Raw genomic sequence first — 23,645 nt, forward strand, 5'->3', positions numbered from 1 at the left:
ATGCTAGTTTACGGCTTCTAAACAGCCAGCAGGCCAACTCTTAATAACTACAAAATTTGAAATAGAAGTGACTGGCTAGATAGTTGTTATATAGGCTTTGTCCTGTTTGTTAACACCAGCTGCTTGTGCACCCTCCTGAGCCTGTCTCCCTTAGACTCCTTCTCCCCACCAGAGAATTTGGGGGAGGGGGGGGGGGGGGAGCTGCTAGACCAATCACAGAAAGACCTGTCCTGGCCAAGGAAGAGGATGTCATTCTCCAAGCAAATCTCAAGCATTTTTGGAGATGGGGTTTAACTGAGTGTATTATTTGTCCACAACTACAAGAAAAGGACGAGTCAACAACATTATTTGGGTATGAGCAAACAGAATATAAGCTTTTAAAATGTTGATTTTCTCTGGACAGTTACTTTAATGCAAACAGAGCAGCTCCCTAGCATTGTGTTAGCATCATTGCTATTACGCTCTTTTCTATAAAATCATCATAATGCCACTTTTTTCTTTTCATACATTTCTGTCGCATTTTTGAAAAGTATTGTATTGTCAATATAATTGCTTTGTGTATAAAATAAGAAATTACTTAATGCAGTGAACTTGGCAGCAAATAGTGTTGGAAATAAAGACAACTATATACAACATCTACCTATGTTACCATTTATTATATTTCTCATTTATAGGTCTTTTCTCATTTTCTACATGTATGATTTTTGTTTATCTGGTTTGTTTTATTCCATTTTTTCCTCATGCTTTATAGCGAGAGCTCATGCATTAGGGCCCTTATTCTAGAGACTACAGTGGACTGGGCACATCAATCAAACAGTGCATGAACCATTACAGGACGGCAAAAGACCCGGTCAAAGTTCACAGTCAACGCTCACAACTTGGTCAGAGAAAGCAAACATAGGTAGAGCAGACCCCCTCATAACACCCAAAGGTTGGGACGGAGTGATCAAAAGTTCTTCACAATGGTTAAACCAGCCATTCACTACTTATGCAATTCAAGTTGTTTTTTTTTTTTTTTAAACATCACAAGCTGTGCTTGGTCCCCTTTCAAAAAACTGCAATTGCCTTGATTCTTGTGGATTCTTACAACTCTTTTTTAAAATAAACAAATAAGAAAACATGCCAAATGCGGATGAGAAGTGTGACAGAAGGGGGAAAATGACAAAATGGGCTTATTCACGAGAGTAGTCCGATTCCAATGAGTACACTAGGATAAAGTACTGTACATTAACATTTCCGAGCCTGTTAGAAATACATTTTGGGTATATATATATTTTTTTTTTTGGTAACATGTTAATTGTTAAAAATGACACAGAACAGGTCAAAAATGATCTACAGTTTCATACTTTTAAATTGCTACATTAAACACAGGGATCCATTTCAATTCATTTCAAAATGAATAGTCCAAAAAGATGACATTGAGCAGTATAAAACACAGGAATCAAAATGAAGTGACCAGCAACTTTGTACAAACAAACATTACACATTAAAGAAACAAAAAGCTAATAGAAATCATCTTTGGTGAGGTAAGAAGGCTTATGATGACAGACAAGGTACATTAGCTCAAGTCACCTCAACACTCATGGCTAAATATAAGCTCAAATAATTTCAGTCGTTTTTTTTTTAATCAAGCTCTCAACAAATGGCACATGATGATAGCAAAATGTTGTCTGTGTGTTCAAATAAAAAGCAGTACATAAAGTCCACTGTATCTGTCTGGAAACCACAAGAGTGTGAGCCATCCTGCAAGAATATCTTTCCATAGAAATGTACATTTCAAAGGCCAAATTGTACCTTAGTATAATTTATGCATTCACTGTAAAGGGAAACATGAATCAAATCTTTTTTCAGAAGTTAATTAGGCCTACCTCAGATAGACTTCGATAAAAACATGTCGTTATCAGTATAGAAAGCATTCTCGAACAAATTTTCGGAAAATCAAAAAGCACACGTATCTATCACTATTCAAGAACAAACAAACATATCGTCCTCAGACAGTGCAATGCTTTATATCTCACAGCAGAAACAAAGAAAAGACTGCACATGAAAAGTGTAAGAGAGGACATCCGCCTTCAAGACAAGAGGGAACGGGCACAACACTAATACTTAGGAAGAAGACAGCAAAATAGTCATTGTTATGACCACTACCGGGAGGTGAGCTTGAAAGCCTTCTATATATTTGGCATAAACATACAGTGAGTGTAGACAAGGTTTGTCTGTAGATAGCCAACTGATTTCAGTTGATTTTTGCATGTACTGATTTATAAAAATGTATCAACAAAATCTGTTTAAAAAATCCCAGGTTTCCAGTTGTACAGCTGTCATATGTCACGTGTTAGGTTACTAGTGTTATGGAATAAACATCACTAAACTAACAAAACATCAACAACAGTCATTTGGTTGACGCGGAAAACAAGCCTTTACAGTCAGTCATTGAGAAAAACAAATCAGACAAAATTCAAGCAAATTCAATGTCTCATGGTCAAAAGTGGAGTGATCAGGAGAGGGAGCTGGGTGAGCATCATCCAAAACACAGAACAAATCAAGTCTAAACAGCTGGTAGGAGAAGTATCTTCATCTGAGCCTCCCTCTTCCTCCCGTGACAACAACCATACACATTTTAGAACAACATAGTCATTCTATTTCTGTTTTTTAAAATCCACTCAGGACTGGAGTGAGAACTGGTCCTGTTCGATAGGCTTCTTGACCCAGGCTCCCAGTCCTGCCTTGTGGAATTCCTTGGTCAGAGTCTGCTTGGCAGCATGGTACTCCATCGCTGCCTGTTTGGCGTCATGGTACAAGCTGGGTTTGGCACCTTTGATTCTCAGAGTCTGTGAAAGCTAAAAGGCAGGAAGAGAGAGGTTTTAATTGGACAAGAATAAAACACGGTAAGAAGTGATTCAACAATCAAGTGAACAAACACGATGTCAAACCTTTTAAATTGAGTTCTTGGAACATAATAAGTCTCAACTACCCAGCCACGCATAGCAACAGCCACCTGAGAGTATAGTCGTGGCCAAAAGTTTTGAGAATGACACATATATTAATTTTCACAAAGTCTGCTGCCTCAGTTTGTAGGATGGCAATTTGCATATACTCCAGAATGTTATGAAGAGTGATCAGATGAATTGCAATTAATTGCTAAGTTCCTCTTTGCCATGCAAATGAACTGAATCCCCCAAAAACATTTCCACTGCACTCTAGCCCTGCCACAAAAGGACCAGCTGACATCATGTCAGTGTTTCTCTCGTTAACACAGGTGTGAGAGTTGACGAGAACAAGGCTGGAGATCACTCTGTCATGCTGATTGAGTTTGAATAACAGACTGGAAGCTTCAAAATGAGGGTGGTGCTTGGAATCATTGTTCTTCCTCTGTCAACCATGGTTACCTAAAAGGAAACACGTGCCGTCATCATTGCTTTGCACAAAAAGGGCTTCACAGGCAAGGATATTGCTGCCAGTAAGATTGCACCTAAATCAACCATTTATCGGATCATTAAGAAATTAAAGGAGAGCGGTTCAATTGTTGTGAAGAAGGCTTCAGGGCGCCCAAGAAAGTCCAGCAAGCGCCAGGACCGTCTCCTAAAGTTGATTCAGCTGTGGGATTGGGGCACCACCAGTACAGAGCTTGCTCAGGAATGGCAGCAGGCATCTGCTGAGTGCATCTGCACGCACAGTGAGGCAAAGACTTTTGGAGGATGGCCTGGTGTCTAGAAGGGCAGCAAAGAAGCCACTTCTCTCCAGGAAAAACATCAGGGACAGACTGATATTCTGCAAAAGGTACAGGGTTTGGACTGCTGAGGACTGGGGTCAAATCATTTTCTCTGATGAATACCCTTTCCGATTGTTTGGGGCATCCGGAAAAAAAGCTTGTCCGGAGAAGACAAGGTGAGCGCTACCATCAGTCCTGTGTCATGCCAACAGTAAAGCATCCTGAGACCATTCATGTGTGGGGTTGCTTCTCAGCCAAGGGAGTGGGCTCACTCACAATTTTGCCTAAGAGCACAGCCATAAATAAAGAATGGTACCAACACATTCTCCCAACCATCCAGGAACCGTCTCCTAAAGTTGATTCAGCTGCGGGATTGGGGCACCACCAGTACAGAGCTTGCTCAGGAATGGCAGCAGGCAGGTGTGAGTGCATCTGCACGCATAGTGAGAATAACACTTTTGGAGGATGGCCTGGTGTCAAGAAGGGCAGCAAAGAAGCCACTTCTCTCCAGGAAAAACATCAGGGACAGACTGATATTCTGCAAAGGTACAGGGATTGGACTGCTGGGGACTGGGGAAAAGTCATTTTCTCTGATGAAAACCCTTTCTGATTGTTTGGGGCATCCGGAAAAAAGCTTGTCCGGAGAAGACGAGGTGAGCGCTACCATCAGTCCTGTGTCAAATTCTGACAAACTCCAAGCATTGATTATGCAAGAATGGGCTGTCATCAGTCAGGATGTGTGTCGCCCAGAAGTTAATTAACAGCATGCCAGGGCAGATTGCAGAGGTCTTGAAAAAGAAGGGTCAACACTGCAAATATTGATTCTTTGCATCAACTTCATGTAATTGTTAATAAAAGCCTTTGACACTTATGAAATGCTTGTAATTATACTTCAGTATTCCATAGTAACATCTGACAAAAATATCTAAAGACACTGAAGCAGCAAACTTTGTGAAAATTAATATTTGTGTCATTCTCAAAACTTTTGGCCACGACTGTATATAAAGGTGTTGTGCGGATGAATAAGTATCCTACCTTGCAGTATAGGCGCACCCAGCGGCTGTAGAGGGCGTGCTTGCAGAGCCTCGAGGGCCGTCCCAAGTCGTCCTTGCCTGTCATGGCGTTGATAACCTCTAACCCCTGGTCTCCCACAGCCCAGTTCACACTGAAGTTAGGAGCTTTACCCGGTTGCCGTGCTTCTGCGTTGCTTATTCCTGCAGGGAAGAGAAAGTGACATAAAAATATTCCTTTGTGAGATATACAGTACCAGTCACACGTTTTGAAACACCAATCCATTCAAGGGTTTTTCTTAAATGTTACTATTTTCTACATTGTAGAATAATAGTGAAGACATCAAAACTATGAAATAACACACATGGAATTATGTAGTAATTTTATATTTGCGATTCTTCAAAGTAGCCACCCTTTGCCTTTGATGACAGCTTTGTACACTCTTGACAGTATCTCAACCAGCTTCATGAGGTAGTCACCTGGAATGCATTTCAATTAACAGGTGTGACTTGTTCACAGTTATTTTGTAGAATTTCTTTGCTTCTTAATGTGTTTGAGCCAATCAGTTGTGTTGTGACAAGGTAGGGGTGGTATACAGAAGATAGCCCTATTTGGTAAAAGACCAAGTCCATATTATGGAAAGAACAGCTTAAATAAGCAAAGAGAAACGACAGTCCATCAATACTTTAAGACATGAAGGTTAGTCAATGCGGAAAATTTCAAGAACTTTGAAAGTTTCTTCAAGTGCAGTTGCAAAAACCATCAAGCGCTATGATGAAACTGGCTCTCATGAGGACTGCCACAGGAAAGGAAGACCCAGAGTTACCTCTGCTGCAGAGGATACATTCATTAGAGTTACCAGCCTCAGAAATTGCAGCCCACATAAATGTTTCACAGAGTTCAAGTAACAGACACATCTCAACATCAACTGTTCAGAGGAGACTGTGTGAATCAAGGCCTTCATGGTCAAATTGCTGCAAAGAAACCCCTACTAAAGGAGAAGAGACTTGCTTGGGCCAAGAAACACAAGCAATGGACAGAAAGGTGGAAATCTGTCCTTTAGTCTGATGAGTCCAAATTTGAGATTTTTGTTTACAACTGCCATGTCTTTGTGAGACACAGAGTAGTTGAGCGGATGATCTCCGCATGTGTAGTTCCCACCATGAAACATGGAGGAGATGTGATGGTGTGGGGGTGCTTTTCTGGTGACACTGTCAATTATTTATTTAGAATTCAAGGCAGACTTAACCAGCAGGGCTACCACAGCATTCTGCAGCGATACGCCATCCCATCTGGTTTGCGCTTAGTGGGACTATCATTTGTTTTTCAACAGGACAATGACCCAACACACCTCCAGGCAGTGTGAGGGCTATATGATCCCATATGTGTTATTTCATAGTTTTGATGTATTCACTATTATTCTACAATGTAGAAAATAGTACACATAAAGAAAAACCCTTGACTGAGTAGGTGTGTCCAAAACGTTTGACTGGTACTGTATGTGGTCAGGACAATCCAGGGGCTGTTGTCTGACGTACACTAAGTAGGGGCAGGATGTAGGACGGGTAGGACCACAGCCAGACAGACCCCTTACCGCTCAGAAGTGGCCGGTTGAGGTTGAACGTCTGAGGCAGGTCCTCAATGTCAGCGATCCTCTGGTACATGGCTCTGGAGAGGTGGTCTGCGTGGTACAAGCTTCCCAGGATAATGCTGGAGAAGTAGATGGGCTCTGTGAAGTAACACATCAGAGAGCCCTGGATCCCTACTACGTTCCACCTGAGAGAAGGGCGGCAGTGAGAGGTGGTGTTCAAAGGGAGGCGCTGCTTTTGAGTCACATGACCTTTTTGAGTCTCACCACCTCAAAGCACAGACATTTCTGAGTGCACGATACGGATAAGACCCAAGTCCACGTTTAAAAAATTAAAACATCTCGGCATTTTGGATTTTACCCTGAACATTTCAAATCAATCTGAACGCAGAGGTTGAATTTGAAAATGTCTTCTTGTGCCCTGTTTTTCTCTCCCTAATAATGCAACTTGGGTTGAAGAAAATAATATGTAATAGCCTCTCAGTTGGACATTTCCTATTTTTCGAACACTAAGCTCCACTTTTAGTGATGAAGGGTGTTTTATTGCCTGGAGTCAGATGCTATTCAAATGATTCTGATTGGTGCATTCCTCAGGCTAGCTACCCTCTCTCAAGTCCCAATCACTTTGCCAACAGAGCAGTGCTACAGGTGTGATTATGATAGAGCCGTGATTAGCCCTTTGATTAATCTCCACGGAAATGGCATCCCTGCTGGGAGTGCCCTAGGAACTGTAACAGCTGCTCAAACTGCAGGTGTGTAATCATGAACAATATTGTTGATTTAGATTGTTTCTTCGAGGCTTGTTCTCTGGGCTTATTCTGTCCGTGTGACATGCTCAATACATGCTCAAGCTGCGGCTATCGCTGACTCGTGAAAAGTCGGACGAAGTTCACAATAATGGCATAAATGGTAGATTTACATTGTTGGTGTTTTTATGAATATCACATTTAAATCGTCATTCCATGAAAATGACTGGACTCCTTCTGTATGGTGATAGTTTGACTGGTTGCTAAACTGTAAACATAGTAACAAGGAGTGGTGTCCAAGACAGATACAGACCTGGCGATCTTGTCACTGCAGGACATGGTGAGCAGCCGCTCTCCCTGCAGTACCCCGTCCCAGGTCTGGATAGTGTTACTGACTTTCACAGGGATGGTCCCCTCCCCAGACTCTATCTTGGTCCTCAGCTGACCACGAGCTTTCCTGTTAGGGTGCCTGTCTCCCTGATCTGTGGATGACATGGAAAGGAAATAAGCCTTAAAAATGGCGAAGAAGAAGCATTTTTAAAATGAAGACGAAGAAGAGCCGCCTAGGGAGATGTCTCACCCTCGAAGGCAGCCTCGTGGGGTGAGAAGATGCGTGCGTCTCCGCAGGGCGACGTGCTGATGTACAGGTGGAACTGCACGTTGTCCTTCAGACGGAAGCCCCGCTTGTTCTCGCACCTCGTGAACATCGACTTCTGCTGCTCCTCTCTGTTGTTACTATGGCAGACAGACAGACAGATGGACAGACAGACAGACAGGTGTGTGGTAAGAAAAGGTTAACCCGTCTCTACATTGGCATTTGTTTCTTCTGGTAAAATGTCACTTTTTGAGTGTTGTTGATCAGTCAGTTTCTACTAACCCAGTCTCCGTGGTTACAGTGACTTACCTGAGGAAGTGTTCCAGCTGTGCGTACAGGTACCTAAGGAGGGAACGACGAGCAATGATCTCAGCGTGGCAGTCGTTCAAAGCCAGGCCGCGGTCACTCATGTACTCGCCGTTTATACACTTGGTTCCCGTGGTAACACAGATCACTTGTGCCTCCTTGACATCGGTGCCTGGGTGGGATGTGTGGATTGTGAGACAAAAAATGGTTTACAATGGTACATAAACGACATAGTCTACTGAATACAGTATATCACATGTTTTACATGATATATAAATGTTTCATGATGAAGTGATAAAATCAACTAGGAAACGTGAAGTGATACCTATTCCACAATGTAAAATACACAAACATCTTTTGTGATTAGTCTCCAATGAAACCCCCAGTTGTGATCCATGCAGCATCAGTGGGGCTCTCTCAATTCGACAGAGAATCAGAGATTAACAATCAAGATAAATTAAAAGTTCATTTTTTTTGGGGGGGGGGTAAAATAAAGTTATTCTAACAGTACCTGTTGTCATGACAACGCCTGCTAGGACTTTCCGTCGTGCGTGAGGGGATGTGAAGTTATCCGTCAGCTCACTGAACTTGTCAACTACCAGACCGGACACAGCATCAGCTAGAACCTGAAATAACCACCAAGCAGAGCATGAGATACATCAGAAGAAAAACCCAGGCCTTAAACCAGAGACTAAACCCAGACAGAATCGAAGGCAATACACAGAGAAGGGGAGGGAGGAGATAGGAAAGTTCCTGGGGAAGTATTAACGTTATGATGATCACTTTTTCCGGCTTCATCATATTAGCTCTGATAGATGATCAATTGAAAATCTAACCGAAATCTCCACGTGAAGGTTTACATTAGAAATCACAGAGGCAATGACAATCCAGGGTACCCCTAAGAGACACTGCTTTCTCAAACTGAAGCTCGGGTAACAGAACTGGAAGACAGGTTCGTGCAGTATAATAGATTCGAGGTGCCTACTTCTTCAGGGATCAGACATACCTACTGCAGGTAAAAGGGTTTAGATAGGGATGAGTGACAGACAAGACACCGGGGAGCTTAAGCGCTGCATCGCAAATCATCCGTCCGCTTCATTGACTGATCTGTTCTAAAAACAGGCCAACGGAGCAGGCAGCTTGTCTGATCAATAGGTATGTTTGAATAGCATTCGGGAGCTGATGTTAATTAAGATTACAGTTTAATTGACCTTGCCTCGTCAGTCGTTATCTCAGGCAGGAGGGATTAAGGGCACGGGATTAAGTGACGTGTAAATAGATTTGAGTGTACACAATGCAACGTGGAACGTTCAAGGCTGTAATGCACCACTGTCTCAAAGCCTCGTCTCCTTTTCAATTAAGCCCTGTCAGAGGCTTATAATGAGCTGGTTAAACCATTAAGTCAATTAAACTGAGAATAGTTAATAGGAAGTGAACAGTGGATACTGCCTGCAATGAAGGATGAACCAAACTGACATATCTGACCATTGCTCTCTTATTTCATGGGGCTAAACCACCCAGATAGAGTTAAGACGAGTCTCTGCATACTACTACAATTGTTCTACTGCTCCACAAGATTTTCGATGGGGAGAGGGGGTTTGTCCTGCGTTATGAGTTTACTATGTGCTATTCTGTGCCTTATATTCAAAGTAAAGCTTTTCAAATAACCATATGAAACAAGCATGTCATCCAACAGTCACCGAGTGAACGTGTTGTGGGCAGTAGTAGTTCTTACCTGTGGCAGGTGCAGTTGCAGGCCCTCTCTGGGTATGGGCTGTCTGGACGGTGTCTGGTCCAGTTGCATGTTAAAGAGGGCAGAGAGAGCAGCTTGTGCCGCACGGGCCTTGGCCAGCTTCTTATTGCGGCCTGAGCCTTGGAACGTCTGCGTGTCCACCACCACGGACATGGCAAAGTTCTTGGCGTGGCTCTCTCCACTCTCTGACACAAAGTCGTACTTCAGCCCGGGTCGTAGTTCGTTGAGGATCATGACAGGGTTCTTGGCAATAGCGGGGGAGACGAAGGCCGGGACGGAGGAGGTGGGTGGTAGGCCTAACGAGGACTGACTCAGGGCGGTAGCACCTGAGTTCCCTAGCAGGGGGTATGCTACTAGTCCCAGGGAGCTGAAGGAGCCATTGGTACCGTTAGAACCCAGGTAGAAGGACTCCTCCGGAGGGGCCGGGGTCTCAAACCCATTAAACAACATGTCCGGGAAGTCAGCCTGGTCGGAGGTAAAGTCTGTGTTGACCGTTAGCGTCCGACCCATTGCCATGTGCGCCTCGGAGGCGTTGGGGAACTGAACGAACGATCGCAGAGCCTTCTCAGCTGAGTTGAGCTTAGCCTTCTTCTTGGTGGGGCCGGAGCCCTCGAACAGCTGCCCATTGACCTCGACAGTCATGACGAACACGGGCGCGTGGACCGGACCGGTCTGAGACAGCAGCTTGTACTGCAGTCCAGGCTTGATTTCATTCAGCTGCATCAGGGCATTTTTGGGCAGAATGGGCCCGGGCATTTTCTTACGCTTCTTGGGCCTGTACTTGTTATTGTGATGCCCGTTATTACCCTCTTCTAAGGGACGCTTTCTGCCCCCGCCACACCCTGCATTGCCCCCATTAGGGAGGTGAGCTGCCCCCTCACCCCCCAACCCCTCCTTGGTGGAGGAGCCCACGTTGTCCAGGTTGCGGTTTTCCTTAACGTCGGTGCTGCTGGAACCTGCGGTGCCCAGAAAGAGTAACTTACAACGCCTTCGTTGCAGGATCTTGTAAATGTAAAATTTATAGATTCCTTTATCTCTCTTTGTAACTGGACAAGTGATGTGTGTTCCTTTGTATGTTAGATTTGCAAAGAGTTATACGTAGTCCTTATAGAAAACACTATGTTAAATACACAGTAATATTAGTATCACCACAAAACCTTCAATACAATCAAAGGGGGGGGGCTGAATAACACTTGATGAAAGGACTGACTTCTGAGGAAAATCTTTAGATTTGATTTATTTGTGTATTTTTCAGAATAACCACTACCAAAGACCTAGGCAGTGTAAATACAAAAGTAACCCCACCAAAATGTCTAAACATTTCAGTGTTGTCATCTGGCTCCTGATTATCTACTCATCTGTGTTATTAAAGAACTGTCTCTCAAAACTTCTAGAAACGTCCTGTGAAGGGCTGCATGACCAATTTAACTGTAAGGCTTGTATTAATCATGGTATCAATAAATTAGGTGTAGCTGTGGTTGAGGGAACACATATCGCCACGTCCTGATTATAAAGCTGATGGAACTTGGTGTAAATTTTCATTTATAACATCCTCCAGCAAAAGCTCGATAGGTTACTCCTTTCGGCGCTCAGGGATAAAATACATCCTTGTACAAAATGCAGGAGCAGAGAAGAAGGTAGCGACAAGATGCTTGGAAAGAAGAGGGACAACATAAGGATATCGCCACCTCCCCAAAATGGAGACAAACAAACAAGTGTTTTCTGGGATTTTCATGCACCACTGCAGTCAAAAACGTATTCAAATAACCATTTTATTTTCATTATAATTTAGCTCTGGACCAAGCTGTATATCATCATTTTCTAAAACAAAAGTGTACAGAGTATATAGCGGTAAAGAAAATAATAAGCATGCAGGAGAAAATATAAACAGTGTAAAAAACACAATGCTGCTAGCGCCCAGCGTAACAGGAGTGGAGTTGTGATTACAACCCTGTTGGGAAAGAGAGATTATTGAACAACAGAGCGTTGTGATTGACCATGCCATGACAACACTGTCCGTCCCCAACCATGCTCAATTCTGACCCACACACACACACACACACACACACACACACACACACACACACACACACACACACACACACACACACACACACACACACACACACCAGAAAGCCCTTGAGTAACCTTGGCAATGTATGCCCGTCGGCCTGCCAACAACCCTCCCTGTGTGCTGTGCAGCGAGGAAGTCCCTGACCGACACAGTAATCCAAGTGAGCTCCCGTCTGGGTTGGGTTTGGTGTAACAGGGAAGCGGGAGGATTAGGGCTGTCCTAACACATAACATGTCCTAACATCATAACTGTCAAGTGTGTAATGGGATCTATGTGCTGGTCCTGGGGCAAAGCACTGCCAGCCAAAGCAATGCGCTGAATGAATTCAACATCTGCTCCATACTGTGGGCATAGATACATACATACAGCCCCTCTCTCTCTCTCTGTACCTTGAGCTTGGAATTTTTTGTTGTTGTTGTTGCCAAACCCTGTATTTTGACTATAGAAAGAGAATCCTTTCCTCAATAACCCTCCCAGGTTTGTTGCAGCCAGTTTAAGGCTGAACTATAACTGCTCTCAGAACCTAGAGGAGGGTACTCTGTGGGGTTTTAGAAGCTTTGAGAAGAGGAGCAGGGGGTCAAGCTTAGAATCCGTCTCTTAAAATGGTCTGAAATAACACAGGCGATATCCCCTCATCTCCCCCTGAATGGGAGATTAAACTCTGATCCTACCCTCCTGAGCCAGGAAACACAGTCTGATGACACTTTCTCAAGGTCAATCCGACACAAACAAATCAGGGAGAGGAGATTTAATACATTATAGGCCTACAATTCTGGATTCCGCTCCCAATAATGTTGTGTTATTGCTATTAGTATTCAATTTGAAAGCATATAACCAAGTAAATAGTTTTGCACTACTAGGGACATTACATTATAAGTGTCTAAAAGCACTTCACTAGCATAACAGCTAGTGGGGGGGGGGGGGACGACGACTCACTCATGCGCTCTTCTTCATCTCCCTCCATGGTGAAGAACCTTGGCTGGTTACGGGGCTGCTTCACACCAGCTCGACCTGTAGGACAGACAGACAGACAGAGCATTCAGAAAGTATTCAGACCAATTGACTTTTTGTTCCACATTTTGTTACGTTCCGGACTTATTCTAAAATGGATTGAATTGTTTTTTTCCCCTCATCAATCTACACACAATATCCCATAATGACCTAGCAAAAACAGGTTTTTCGATTTTTTTTTGACAATATATTAAAAATAAAAACTGAAATATCACATTAACATAAGTATTCAGACCCTTTACTCAGTACTTTGTTGAAGCAGCTTTGGCAGCGATTACAGCCTTGAGTCTTCTTGGGTATGACGCTACAAGCTTTACACACCTGTATATTGGAGTTTCTCCCATTCTTCACTTCAGATCCACTCAAGCTATGTCAGCTCAACCCAATTGAGATGGTTTGGGATGAGTTGGACCACAGAGCGAAGGAAAAGCAGCCAACAAGTGCTCAGCATACTCCTTCAAGACTGTTGGAAAAGCATTCCTCATCAAGCTGGTTGAGAGAATGCCAAGAGTGTGCAAAGCTGTCATCAAGGCAAAGGGTGGTGGCTACTTTGAAGAATCTCAAATCTCAAATATATTTGGATGTTTTAAAAAATATATTTTTTATTTATTTCACCTTTATTTAACCAGGTAGACCAGTTGAGAACAAGTTCTCATTTACAACTGCGACCTGGCCAAGATGAAGCAAAGCAAAGAGTTTAACCCTTTTTTGGTTACTACATAATCCCATACGTGTTATTTCATAGTTTTGATATCTATACAATTATACTATGTAGAAAATAGTAAAAATAAAGATAAATCCTGGAATAAGTTGGCGTGTCCAAATTTTTGACTGGTACTGTACATATTCAGCATCTGGACTAATCCTGTCCATGCCGACAGACCATATAGGTCTGGGCAGTCTTTTGTGACTTTAATATCTGTCCCATTATCCCTCGGTTTCAACTAGCTCAGCGTTTCCCATACTGAAATCAAATCAATTAAATCACGCTCGGTGTGGTTGTGGACGTGGTTGTAATAAACAGAGCATTTTCTGTTTTCTTCCTACAAATGTGGTTCTATCTTTGAAACCGTTTAAGCTTGGAAATGGTATGACCCCCGTCACTGAAAGACAAGACTTTCAGAACAAGTATGTGTCTTGTGTTTCCCTCTACAAGCCGTACAAGGACTCAGAATGGACAAGACCAGACACCGAATCAGACAGGGGGGAATGGTGCATTCTTTCCTACACAGAAGATCATACAAAAGTATGGCATGACGACCTTCTGAACTTTTCAATACCTTCCTGATGCATTTCAGTCACTTGAAACCATACTTCCTTCAGATCGAAATACTGTCAAAAGTACTGTCAGGCAGATTTGTAATAAACTGCCATAGCCCAAATATATTTTTTAAAGTCAACATTAGTCGTTGACTACATAACTTGGTGGGGTCGCAACAACATTTTGATATGAAAATGGGGTCGTGGGTCAAAAAAGTTTGGGAACCCCTGAGCTAGCACTTCTGGAAAATGCTGCAGTTCACGCACTCTACAGTACAGTAGCCTATGTGGTTCATTTGAGAATACACAGGAAGTCTACAGAAATATAATACCTCAATTATATTTCCCCAGACAGCCATGAAAAAAAAAAAAACCCTGTCCATGTTAAACATACGGTATCAATGCTGCAGCATATAAGATTGCAACACACTGATGGAAATGGAGTGTCGGATGTCTGAAAATAACCTACCGAGCGTAAAGTTAAGTGTAACCAGAACAAATGGGCATGACGGTGACAGCAACTGTAGGAAGCAACGGGCTGAGCGATATACCCTTGCCACCGGGAGGAAACTACCTGTTCATGGTGTTAAGCTCCGATACTATATCAACCCACAAACAGACAGAGCGAAAAGTCAGGGAGAGAGGGAGAGAGGGAGAGAGGGAGAGAGGGAGCAGAAAGGACAGAGAGTAAATCGATATAATAATTGTAAAACAGAAAAACAGCCTCAAGCTAATCTTTCTCCACTGTTCCATTTTGCACAGGACATTTCTCCAGCCAATCAACCCTACAGTCACAGAGCACTAAGGAAGCTGTTGCATGTATTCATTTGCCCGCGGAAACCATATAATTAACTAGTGATTGAATCTACAGTTTATACATCAGTCAATACGAGCTGTATTTGTATCGGGCATACTGTCGTTTTCCCAATACTCATCTCCACAATCTATCTTGACCAAAGCCAAGAAATGAGGAAAGATAGTAGTTTGTGCTCTCTATTCCTCCCTGTGGGATTAAATAGGGTGTTAGATGTGTATTCTGCCCCCCCCCCCCAATGGTCTGCGGTGTGGCGATAACAACACAGCACCTCTGTACAGGGAAGAGTAGTCGACAGAATGAGATGCAGTAACTTCATAGGAACACTGAGGGGATAAACCAATTGCATTGGCGTGTTACAGAAACTCTCAGTGTTTTCCGCACAGTTATTTTTCAGAAGAGAGGGGAGAGACCCTTGAAGGACTATGGTAAATAGGGGGGGGGGGGGGGGGGGGGGAATAAATGACTGAGGGTTTCAAATAGAAACAATAATATTTTGATATAAATACTTCACATAGACCGGGACAGTATAATTGGTGTCCTCTCTCTCTCAAAAGCAACCAATTGCAAAGTCCTCCCGCAGACGAGAGAAAATGGAGGGAGTTGAATGGAGATGATCTGTGATTGCCGCAGAGGCATTTCTTTGGTGCCGTTTGCTTTGAAGCGGATGCATTTGATAAGCATTCCCACAGAAAAGCAGCCTGCTGAATCTATCCAATCAGGCCAGCCACTACAGGCAGAGTGATTGAGGAATACAAAAATCCATATCACTTCCGTAATGACACTTTCAAGAAGGAGAGGGTGCTGACACCACTAGACATAGAATACATAAAATGTCAAACTGAAAAGTTTTTGCTTTTTAACAACTTTTCTCATCCAATGACAATGAGAAAAGACAATACTGTTTGGGAGCAAACGGCAAGTTTGTTGTTGTAGTCAACATGAAAGCAGAGGAGATAATAGTAGATAATAGAAACCATTCATTTAGACAGCGCTTCTGCAACTGCCACCTTATTGAGACGAAGCTATTAAATGACATCGCTCACATTTCTTCCTATACCCCTTTTGCCTCCCCCTTCCTGACTTCCTGTCAGAGAGCCATCACCTCCCTTGCATCCTCCCCAGTCGTAAACTGTAGCTCTCACCGTGAGACAGCAGCGCTCGCATTCCAGGACGATAAGGGACGCAACGCTGCTGTTATTCACGTTAGGTTAATCCTCAAACTGTCACTCTACATGTCATCCACCGTGCAGGAAATTAAATAATTAATGAATTACCAGATAATTATCAACGCTGCTTTCTGGGCTGAAACTAATGTTGACGGGCTGGTTTTTACTGTAGCACTCTTGGCTACGGATTAGGGACCTTGCTTTCCTGGATGTGGGGGGGGGGGGGGGGGGGGGGGGGCGGTGACTGAACGGTCACTTCCTGGAGAGTGGCCTTGTGGATAAATCGCTGGCATTTCCATGACAGGGGTCAGAGGTCAAGGGACAGGAAGTGTCATATTTGCATCACTGAAGATTAATGGAGGTCTGGGTTAAGTTACAGTCTTACTCATTACTTTGTCTAAATGTCATCTTTGTTTGGTTTGCTCTCACTTTCAAGTGGACAAATACTAAATGAAGTACCAGGTCTATGATGGTTCCTATTGCCTTGGCCCTGCATGAACAGATCCGTTTAGCTGAGTGATGGAGCATGTGTCGGCGCCAAAATGAGCTCTCACTGAACCAAGGTGTCTGTAGCTAGTGATATCCAACCTTGCTATAATGGCATCATCTATCCAGACCCCTTACAGCCACCCAGCTGCACCACGTCCTATTCCACTAACATGGTGCTGGAGGCAACTGCGTGGCTGTTGGCTCAACATGTGTCAGAGTCAAAATTGCCTGGCGCAGGGAGCCAGATGGGTATTAAAGAAAGGGTAGCGGCCGTAGCTGCCATAGCCTCCAGTACAGGTTTCATTAGGAATATAAACTCAGCAAAAAAAGAAACGTCCTCTCACTGTCATACAAATATGTGTAAATATTTATATGAACATAACAAGATTCAACAACTGAACAAGTTCCACAGACATGTGATTAACTGAAATTGAATAATGTGTCCCTGAACAGGGAGGGGGGGTCAAAATCAATGAAGATCTGTGAAGTTATTTGGATTTTTACGAATTATCTTTGAAAGACAGGGTCCTAAAAAAGGGACGCTTCTTTTTTTTGTTGAGTAGCTCTTTGTCAGCACCATGGACAGCGCTAGTGCTGCACAGCTCTCAGCACAGCAGGCCACTGAATTGGCCAGAACCATAGCAGTAAGCACATGGTGTGGTAATGTGCCTGTTGCTATATTTCCCCTAGGCCACATACATAGCTGTAGTCTACTAGGCGCCATAGCTGAGCTAATATTCCATGTAGAGGAACAACAACAACCAGAATGAGCAGGGTGGTCAATGCACATTCCAGGAAAGGAAATCAGCAGGATATGAATGCTGCTCTTAGTGCTAGGCGCTGGTGGACAGGGCTGAGAAGAGGGTCTTCACCTTCCTTTCTTTGACACATATGATATTGCACAGTGCTACATACAGAGTGCTTTTGTTAACCATATGCCTACTAATATTCTTTATGGCAGTCAGCTTTCCCAGGGGTTTTTCTACCAGCCTGGTTTTAGACTGTTTTTTAGTCTTTGGAGGAGGACACACAAGATTTATACACACAACAGTGAATGGTGCACATCATAGTAAGTAAATCACATAAGTGAACCAAGTAGAACCAAGAAAGCCTTGTTGTTAAGCTGCTTTGGTTGTACGAAGATCAGAGCCGGCTTTTGTGTTAACCAACCCAGCCTCTCTCTCAGCCTGAACAGTGTAATCTCGTCTCTCCGCGTGACAAGAAGTGGCCTTGTACCCCCGCCGCCACTCAACTCCTTCCTCCCGAACATTAGCGCTGACAATGTTATCAGGCCGCCGAGCCCTGGCGCCTTTGCTGGAAACGCCGGCTGCTTGCTTTGTGTGCTGGATTGACGGAGACCGAGGCTTTAGGTTGCCATTCGCTCACCAAGATAATGGGCGACAGAAATTAGCTGGGGCGGAATGAGAAAATGTCAACAAAAGTAGTTATCTGTGAGTGAGTTTGTGTACACACGTTTGAAGAAAAGGGAAGTAGGGAGATAGACGTCAAGGATTTGGAGTGGCATTCTGTTCACTGTCAAAGCTCACAGATATCAACACTGGATTGTATCCACAGCCTGCGTAGCCTCTGTTAGCCATTCATGTTTAAAAGGTTTCACATTTAAAAACATGATAGAGGTTTTCTCGTTAGAACTTTCGCTAGCATGAGTTTACAAGGACATGCAGCATCAACACATTTGAGCTTGCTGTTAATCACAGTCACTCTCCCCAAGTTATCAATGTTGGGAATCTTAGGACTATGAATATCAACCCGCGATCTTAGCAAACCAATGAGAGCACCCTATTTCATCCTAAGGACCAACGTGTGAAAGCCATAAAGGATTGCCACAGACATATTTACATTGCTGGTCCACCATTAAAAATATGTGATTCTGCAGTACCGTATCTATAGCAGCGTATGCTGTCTGAGTGGCGTGAACATGCGTTTAATAGGGAATCCAGGAGAGTCTGGAGCTGTATGCCTGATACATAGATCTGTCTGAAGCCTGTCATTCACATCCTATGGAGAAACAGACAGTATCTCACACAGCCTGGAACCCAGAGACCAACGACTAGCTAACGATGTCTCCCGATGTCGTTCGCCTTCAAAAGAATGCGCACTCCTGTCTCAGACATGCATAGACATTCACGCACCACCGCACACAGGTACACAGGCGGAACATATCTTGCAAATCTTGTCATGTACTCATAGTATACTGTACAGTACACACAAGCAGGCTTGCACGTGAGCACACGCACATGCTGTGAAAGGGCAGGACCGTATTAAAAGTTGATTAAAGTAGCATAAAACTAGACAACATGAGCACCCTACATACCTTCTGTCATTGCTTTGCTGATGACACCTATGAAAATAAGAGAAAATCAGAATATTATTATTATGGAAATATAAAAATGATTTCCCATCAAATCTGAGGTGTTGTCCCCTGATATGATAGGATAAACCCATTCCACACTTTCTGGTGATGAAAAAGAACCATTAGAATTTTTGGGGAGAGAAAATGTGGAAATATGAAATGTAATGTTATGATGTGCATTTACGGTGAAGTTCACCACAATATGTATTTCACCACCTGGTACCGTGCTCTCAATCAGCAGTCAACCATCACCAACCCTTGTCAAGAGCTGGTAATACCCTCAATAAACCACCGACTCAAATCCCGTCAGAGAGGAAAACAATGCTGAACTCATGATGATGACGGGAGACACCAGCCAGAGGTGTCAGCGCTAACCAGACAACCCATGAGGAGACATTGATCAACGGAAGTTGGGGAAAGTTCTGGTTCTTGAAGTGGAATAGCACTATAGCTGGAGGGGTATTCTGAAACCAACTATCAGAGCCACCCCTCAGCGGTCTAACGCAGATGGATCGATCCACTGGGTTTGGGCGGACTTGGGAGAAATAAGGTGTTGGTGCCTTCTGGCACAAAAAGCTTCCTTGAACATTGGCGGCAGCAGCGGCGCCGTATATCTCTCACACCCTCCATTTTCTCGCCGTGAAATATCATTTTTTAGGCACGCTGACCAGGCCCCGTCAAGCCCCAGGCGTGACTTATCAATGTGCCGTGGAGAGGTGATGAGATGAGATGGTGGAAGGGAGACAGAGGCAAGTGAGAGCTGAACGGAACGGACAGAGGGAACACTCTGTTTTTTTAAATGTTTTATTTAACCTTAACTAGGCAAGTCAGTTATGAACAAATTCTTATTTACAATGACGGACTACCCCGGCCAAACCCTAACGACGCTGGGCCAATCGTGTGCCGCCCTAAGGTCTCCCAATCACAGCCGGTTGTATTACAGCCTGGAAATGAAACAGGGTCTGTAGTGACGCCTCTAGCACTGAGACGCAGTGCCTTAGAATGCTGCGCCACTCGGGAGCTGTCTGTACCTCACTACTTTTTATTTGCCTTCCTCTAACAGGTTGTTAGAGACAATCCAAACATAAGATGTATCAAACAAGAAGACCAAACCTCCACCCAAATCATCAGAGTACCGAGTGTACGTAATACCTCATTGGTTATAAAATGAATCACAATAAACTACCAGATCGAGAGGGAACTGAGCAGTAGGCTAGTTCATAGCTTTTCCTTTTATTTTCTTCATCAGCAATAGTGTACAAACTGAGGGAGCTAAATGAAGATTTAACAATGACATTCAAATCCCACAATTATTGACCTTAAAATGCAATCGGGTAAATCATATTGGAACATAATATTGCCTTGAACACCAAGTCCATTTGAAGATATTTTACCAAGCAAATTCAACCAAACCTTATTGGTTGACCTTTTTCAGTTTGTCAGTTACAAATGGTGTGGCTATTAGCCTGAAAGTCCCAATGGAATAAAATCACTGAACTGTTGCAGTAGTCGATGGAAATGTGACATTTAGGGCGAAATCACATGAAAATCTCAAATGAAGAAAGTATACCTATCAAAACCTTGAAATGGGCTGATACTGAATTGCAATAAATCAAAAAGCATTACAGTATATATCAATCTGTCTGATATACAGTACCAGACAAAAGTTAGGACACACCAACTCATTCAAGGGTTTTTCTTCATTTTGACTATTTTCTACATGGTAGAATAATAGTGAAGATGTCAAAACTATGAAATAACACATGTGGAATCATGTAGTAACCAAAAAAATTGTTCTTCAAGATTCTTCAAAGTAGCCAACCTTTGCCTTCATAACAGCTTTGCACACTCTTGGCATTCTCTCAACCAGCTTCATGAGGTAGTCACCTGGAATGCATTTTAGATTTTTCCCCCCCCAACGTTCTTAGTAAGGGTGAGTCCAGTCCATTTTATTGTAAATGCTAGCCCTGGGTAATATAGGTTAGTGCTGCCATTGCTGCACAGCTAATAAAATCTCCCCTGGTCTTCAAGGACATTATGTGGCTGCAGTCCCTTTACCATTTTCCCCAAAGGAACCAATGCAATCTTTATGATGGCGCAGTGGGCGACAGGGACGCTGTACATATTCCACACACTAATCAGTGTCACTTAAACGGGCTAGGGTCAGGGGTCAGCCCCCCTGTGGGTCTTCTCCAACGGAAGCGAAGTCTCCAGATCTACGCTGATGACAGCCTGGCATTCATACACAGTATTCGGTCATCTCTCTCTCTCTCTCTAACTCACCCACGCAGGCACAAACGTACACTATTCTATCACCTCTCAGAGTTCCCTCTGCGGGGCTAGGCAGTGCAGAGGGGCCTGTCACTGTCATGCTCAAGGGTAAACCAGGTATAAGGCTTATCTCTCCCAGCCTCTGGTCTGCAGGTATGATGAGAACAAAGGCAGAACACACAATCATTATCACAAGTGTATATTATTTGATCTTTCTGGGAGTACCGTTTGACTGGAAGCCAATATTCCTGCTAAATTCTTCTAGCCGCCCCGAGTCCTGAACCCACCCACCCAAGCAGCCCCTCTTCCTTCCTATCCAGCTGGCTGACAGCCAGTCGGATCAAATCCATTTAACGCCATCACAGGTTGCCCTTTGGTCCCTGGCCTCCAGTGCTGAAAATTGCTACTGTGCAAATGCCCTTCATGTAACGGTCCAACTGTGTCACATGTAGTCAGCTACCTTCATAGACTCAGGCAGGTGATTTTGTACTCTCTCCCCACACCGTACATTGAGGAGGCACACCATTTTTTTAGGTGCTCAGCAGGTAGGTATACGACAGATGAGAGATTCCAGGTTCCTAGCTCTGCCTAGCTCTGCCTTAGCTCTCTTCCCATCCCCAGCCATTCTCTCCGCACCACTACCCCCGTAGCTCACAACAGATGACTATCGCTGTCTTCCCCCGCTGCCGCTGCCGTCAAGGCCGGGCCAGGTGCTCCTCTATCTCTGGGTGAGAAGGGAGGGAATGGAGAGAGAGGGGAAGGGGAAGATGTTGAATTTCATACCTCACGGCTCCTGATTTAACCAGGTCTGGAGGTAACGTTGACAGACAGGCCGACAAGCCAGGAGAGGGGTGAGGAGGGGGATGGGGAGGCAGGTGGCCCCTGTTTGAGAGGGTCAGCTGGATGTAACATTATAGTTAGCGGTGTAGTGGAGGGTAAACGCAGGTATACCCATTTATTTTTCAGTGGGCATTGTGTATGCTCACTTCTTAATCCCCATGATGCGTGTCATAGTAGTGTAGCGGGGGTGTACGCCGTATCAATTAACAAGGCTGATGGAGCAGATCAGAAGGTTTAGCTTAAAATGTTGATAAACTATTATTTCTTCACATTTTCAGCGCAGCAATGTGCACACGGCAGTAGGCTTACGCAGAAATGTTCCTAAACGCAATTTGCAGAAAACACATATTCTAAAATGCACACGCAAGTGGTTTCATGGACAGAGATGGAAATATCAATTAGAAATGTAGATAGAAGGTAGATCTAAAGATGCAACAACGATCATGGGTCGCTAATATGTCTAAGGTAATGCCTGCTAGACAATGAAAGGAAGTGTAAAGAAAACGAATAGAACAGGAGAATGCAAATGAGGAAGTCTTTATAAAAAAATAATTGCGTCCACATTTCAACGGTGGGATTTTGGCTATTGGCTACTTTCACGCAAGGTAAGACGTCTTTATAAAATAACATGAAGTAAAACGTCCAGGTTTCAAACAATTAAGGAACAGGAAAAACAGCGACGCTAACCGTCTTCTGGTCGATGAGAATGGTTTCCTAAAAACCGGCTCAATTAAATGTCAACTACAAAGTAGACTATGCATACCTGGCAGAATGATATCATGATTATTTGCATTAATCCAGTGGCCAATTGTTTTGCAAACTCTATCTCATGTGCAACAGTGTTTTCGCTAACCAAACAGTGCTAGGTGCCTGCACACTTCAATTAAAGGGTAACTGCACAAAAAATAATTCTACATTTCATAGACCTCAAAGGTCCTCCTGATGTGGTTTAAGCATTGGTGTGGACTTTGAACATCCGATTGTGTTGTTTTTCTATTAAAAAAGTGTGAAACCTGTGCAATTTCTGACTTAACAGCCTCGTTTATCTATTTCAATAGTAGACCTACTATTAGCCTATTTGCACGGTACAGACTGACTGTTAGAGACCAATATGGGATTTATCCATTTAGGTCATTTAGTGTATGTCACCGTTTCTTACACAATTTTTCACACTTTCCTTCGCTGGGTGGGCCGATATAATTTTTTTGTGTGTTCAACATTGGGCTATACCCACTTCCTCCAGGCACCGCTACACCACTGATTATAGTGGCGGTGGTACCAAAGCCAAAATACAACATATGTTCATTAAATCATATACCTAGAACAACCTAGAACGGAACGCAGCTATCTTAGGGCTCACTGGAGACCAGAAGTATCTGGATACAGCAGAGCCACTTATCAAGTATCACTATCAACCCCCCACCTATCAGAGAAGAGGATACTGTTAGGTCTGACAGAGATTCATGGTGTACAGCTCAGGCAGGCTAGACAGACACATCCCTCAGCGTCATCGGGCCGCCGGGTACGTCTCGCAGAGCAGCCGTGTACGCCTCACAGTGCAAATCCATCCGTTTACCTTGTCTGGAGTTCACTTTCCTACCCCAGTAGATTAAACTCACACTTCACCTCACC

The 23,645-nt window shown here is 43.7% G+C and overlaps 1 protein-coding gene across 5 annotated transcripts in view; it reads right to left on the reverse strand.

Annotated features, from left to right (window-relative positions):
- Positions 1-637: 637 nt before the first annotated feature.
- Positions 638-23,645, reverse strand: part of LOC110527519 (double-stranded RNA-specific editase 1) — a 72,574-nt gene continuing 49,566 nt past the window's right edge. For 3 of the 5 annotated variants that reach the window (XM_090240472.1, XM_090240471.1, XM_090240468.1), the window contains 9 exons: positions 12,722-12,796; positions 9,694-10,667; positions 8,470-8,584; positions 7,962-8,130; positions 7,638-7,792; positions 7,371-7,539; positions 6,318-6,499; positions 4,748-4,926; positions 638-2,840 (listed from right to left, as the gene is read on the reverse strand). In XM_090240472.1, the coding sequence (XP_090096598.1) occupies positions 2,664-2,840; positions 4,748-4,926; positions 6,318-6,499; positions 7,371-7,539; positions 7,638-7,792; positions 7,962-8,130; positions 8,470-8,584; positions 9,694-10,667; positions 12,722-12,749 (2,148 nt within the window). In that variant the 5' untranslated portion in view covers positions 12,750-12,796 and the 3' untranslated portion in view covers positions 638-2,663. Of the gene's footprint in view, positions 2,841-4,747; positions 4,927-6,317; positions 6,500-7,370; positions 7,540-7,637; positions 7,793-7,961; positions 8,131-8,469; positions 8,585-9,693; positions 10,668-12,721; positions 12,797-18,863; positions 18,891-23,645 lie in introns of all 5 variants that reach the window. The other 2 variants (XM_090240470.1, XM_090240469.1) reach the window with 1 other exon arrangement.

Source organism: Oncorhynchus mykiss, chromosome 7, assembly GCF_057628025.1.
Source record: "Oncorhynchus mykiss isolate SJ-2025 chromosome 7, ASM5762802v1, whole genome shotgun sequence".
NCBI classification, from domain to species: Eukaryota; Metazoa; Chordata; class Actinopteri; order Salmoniformes; family Salmonidae; genus Oncorhynchus; species Oncorhynchus mykiss.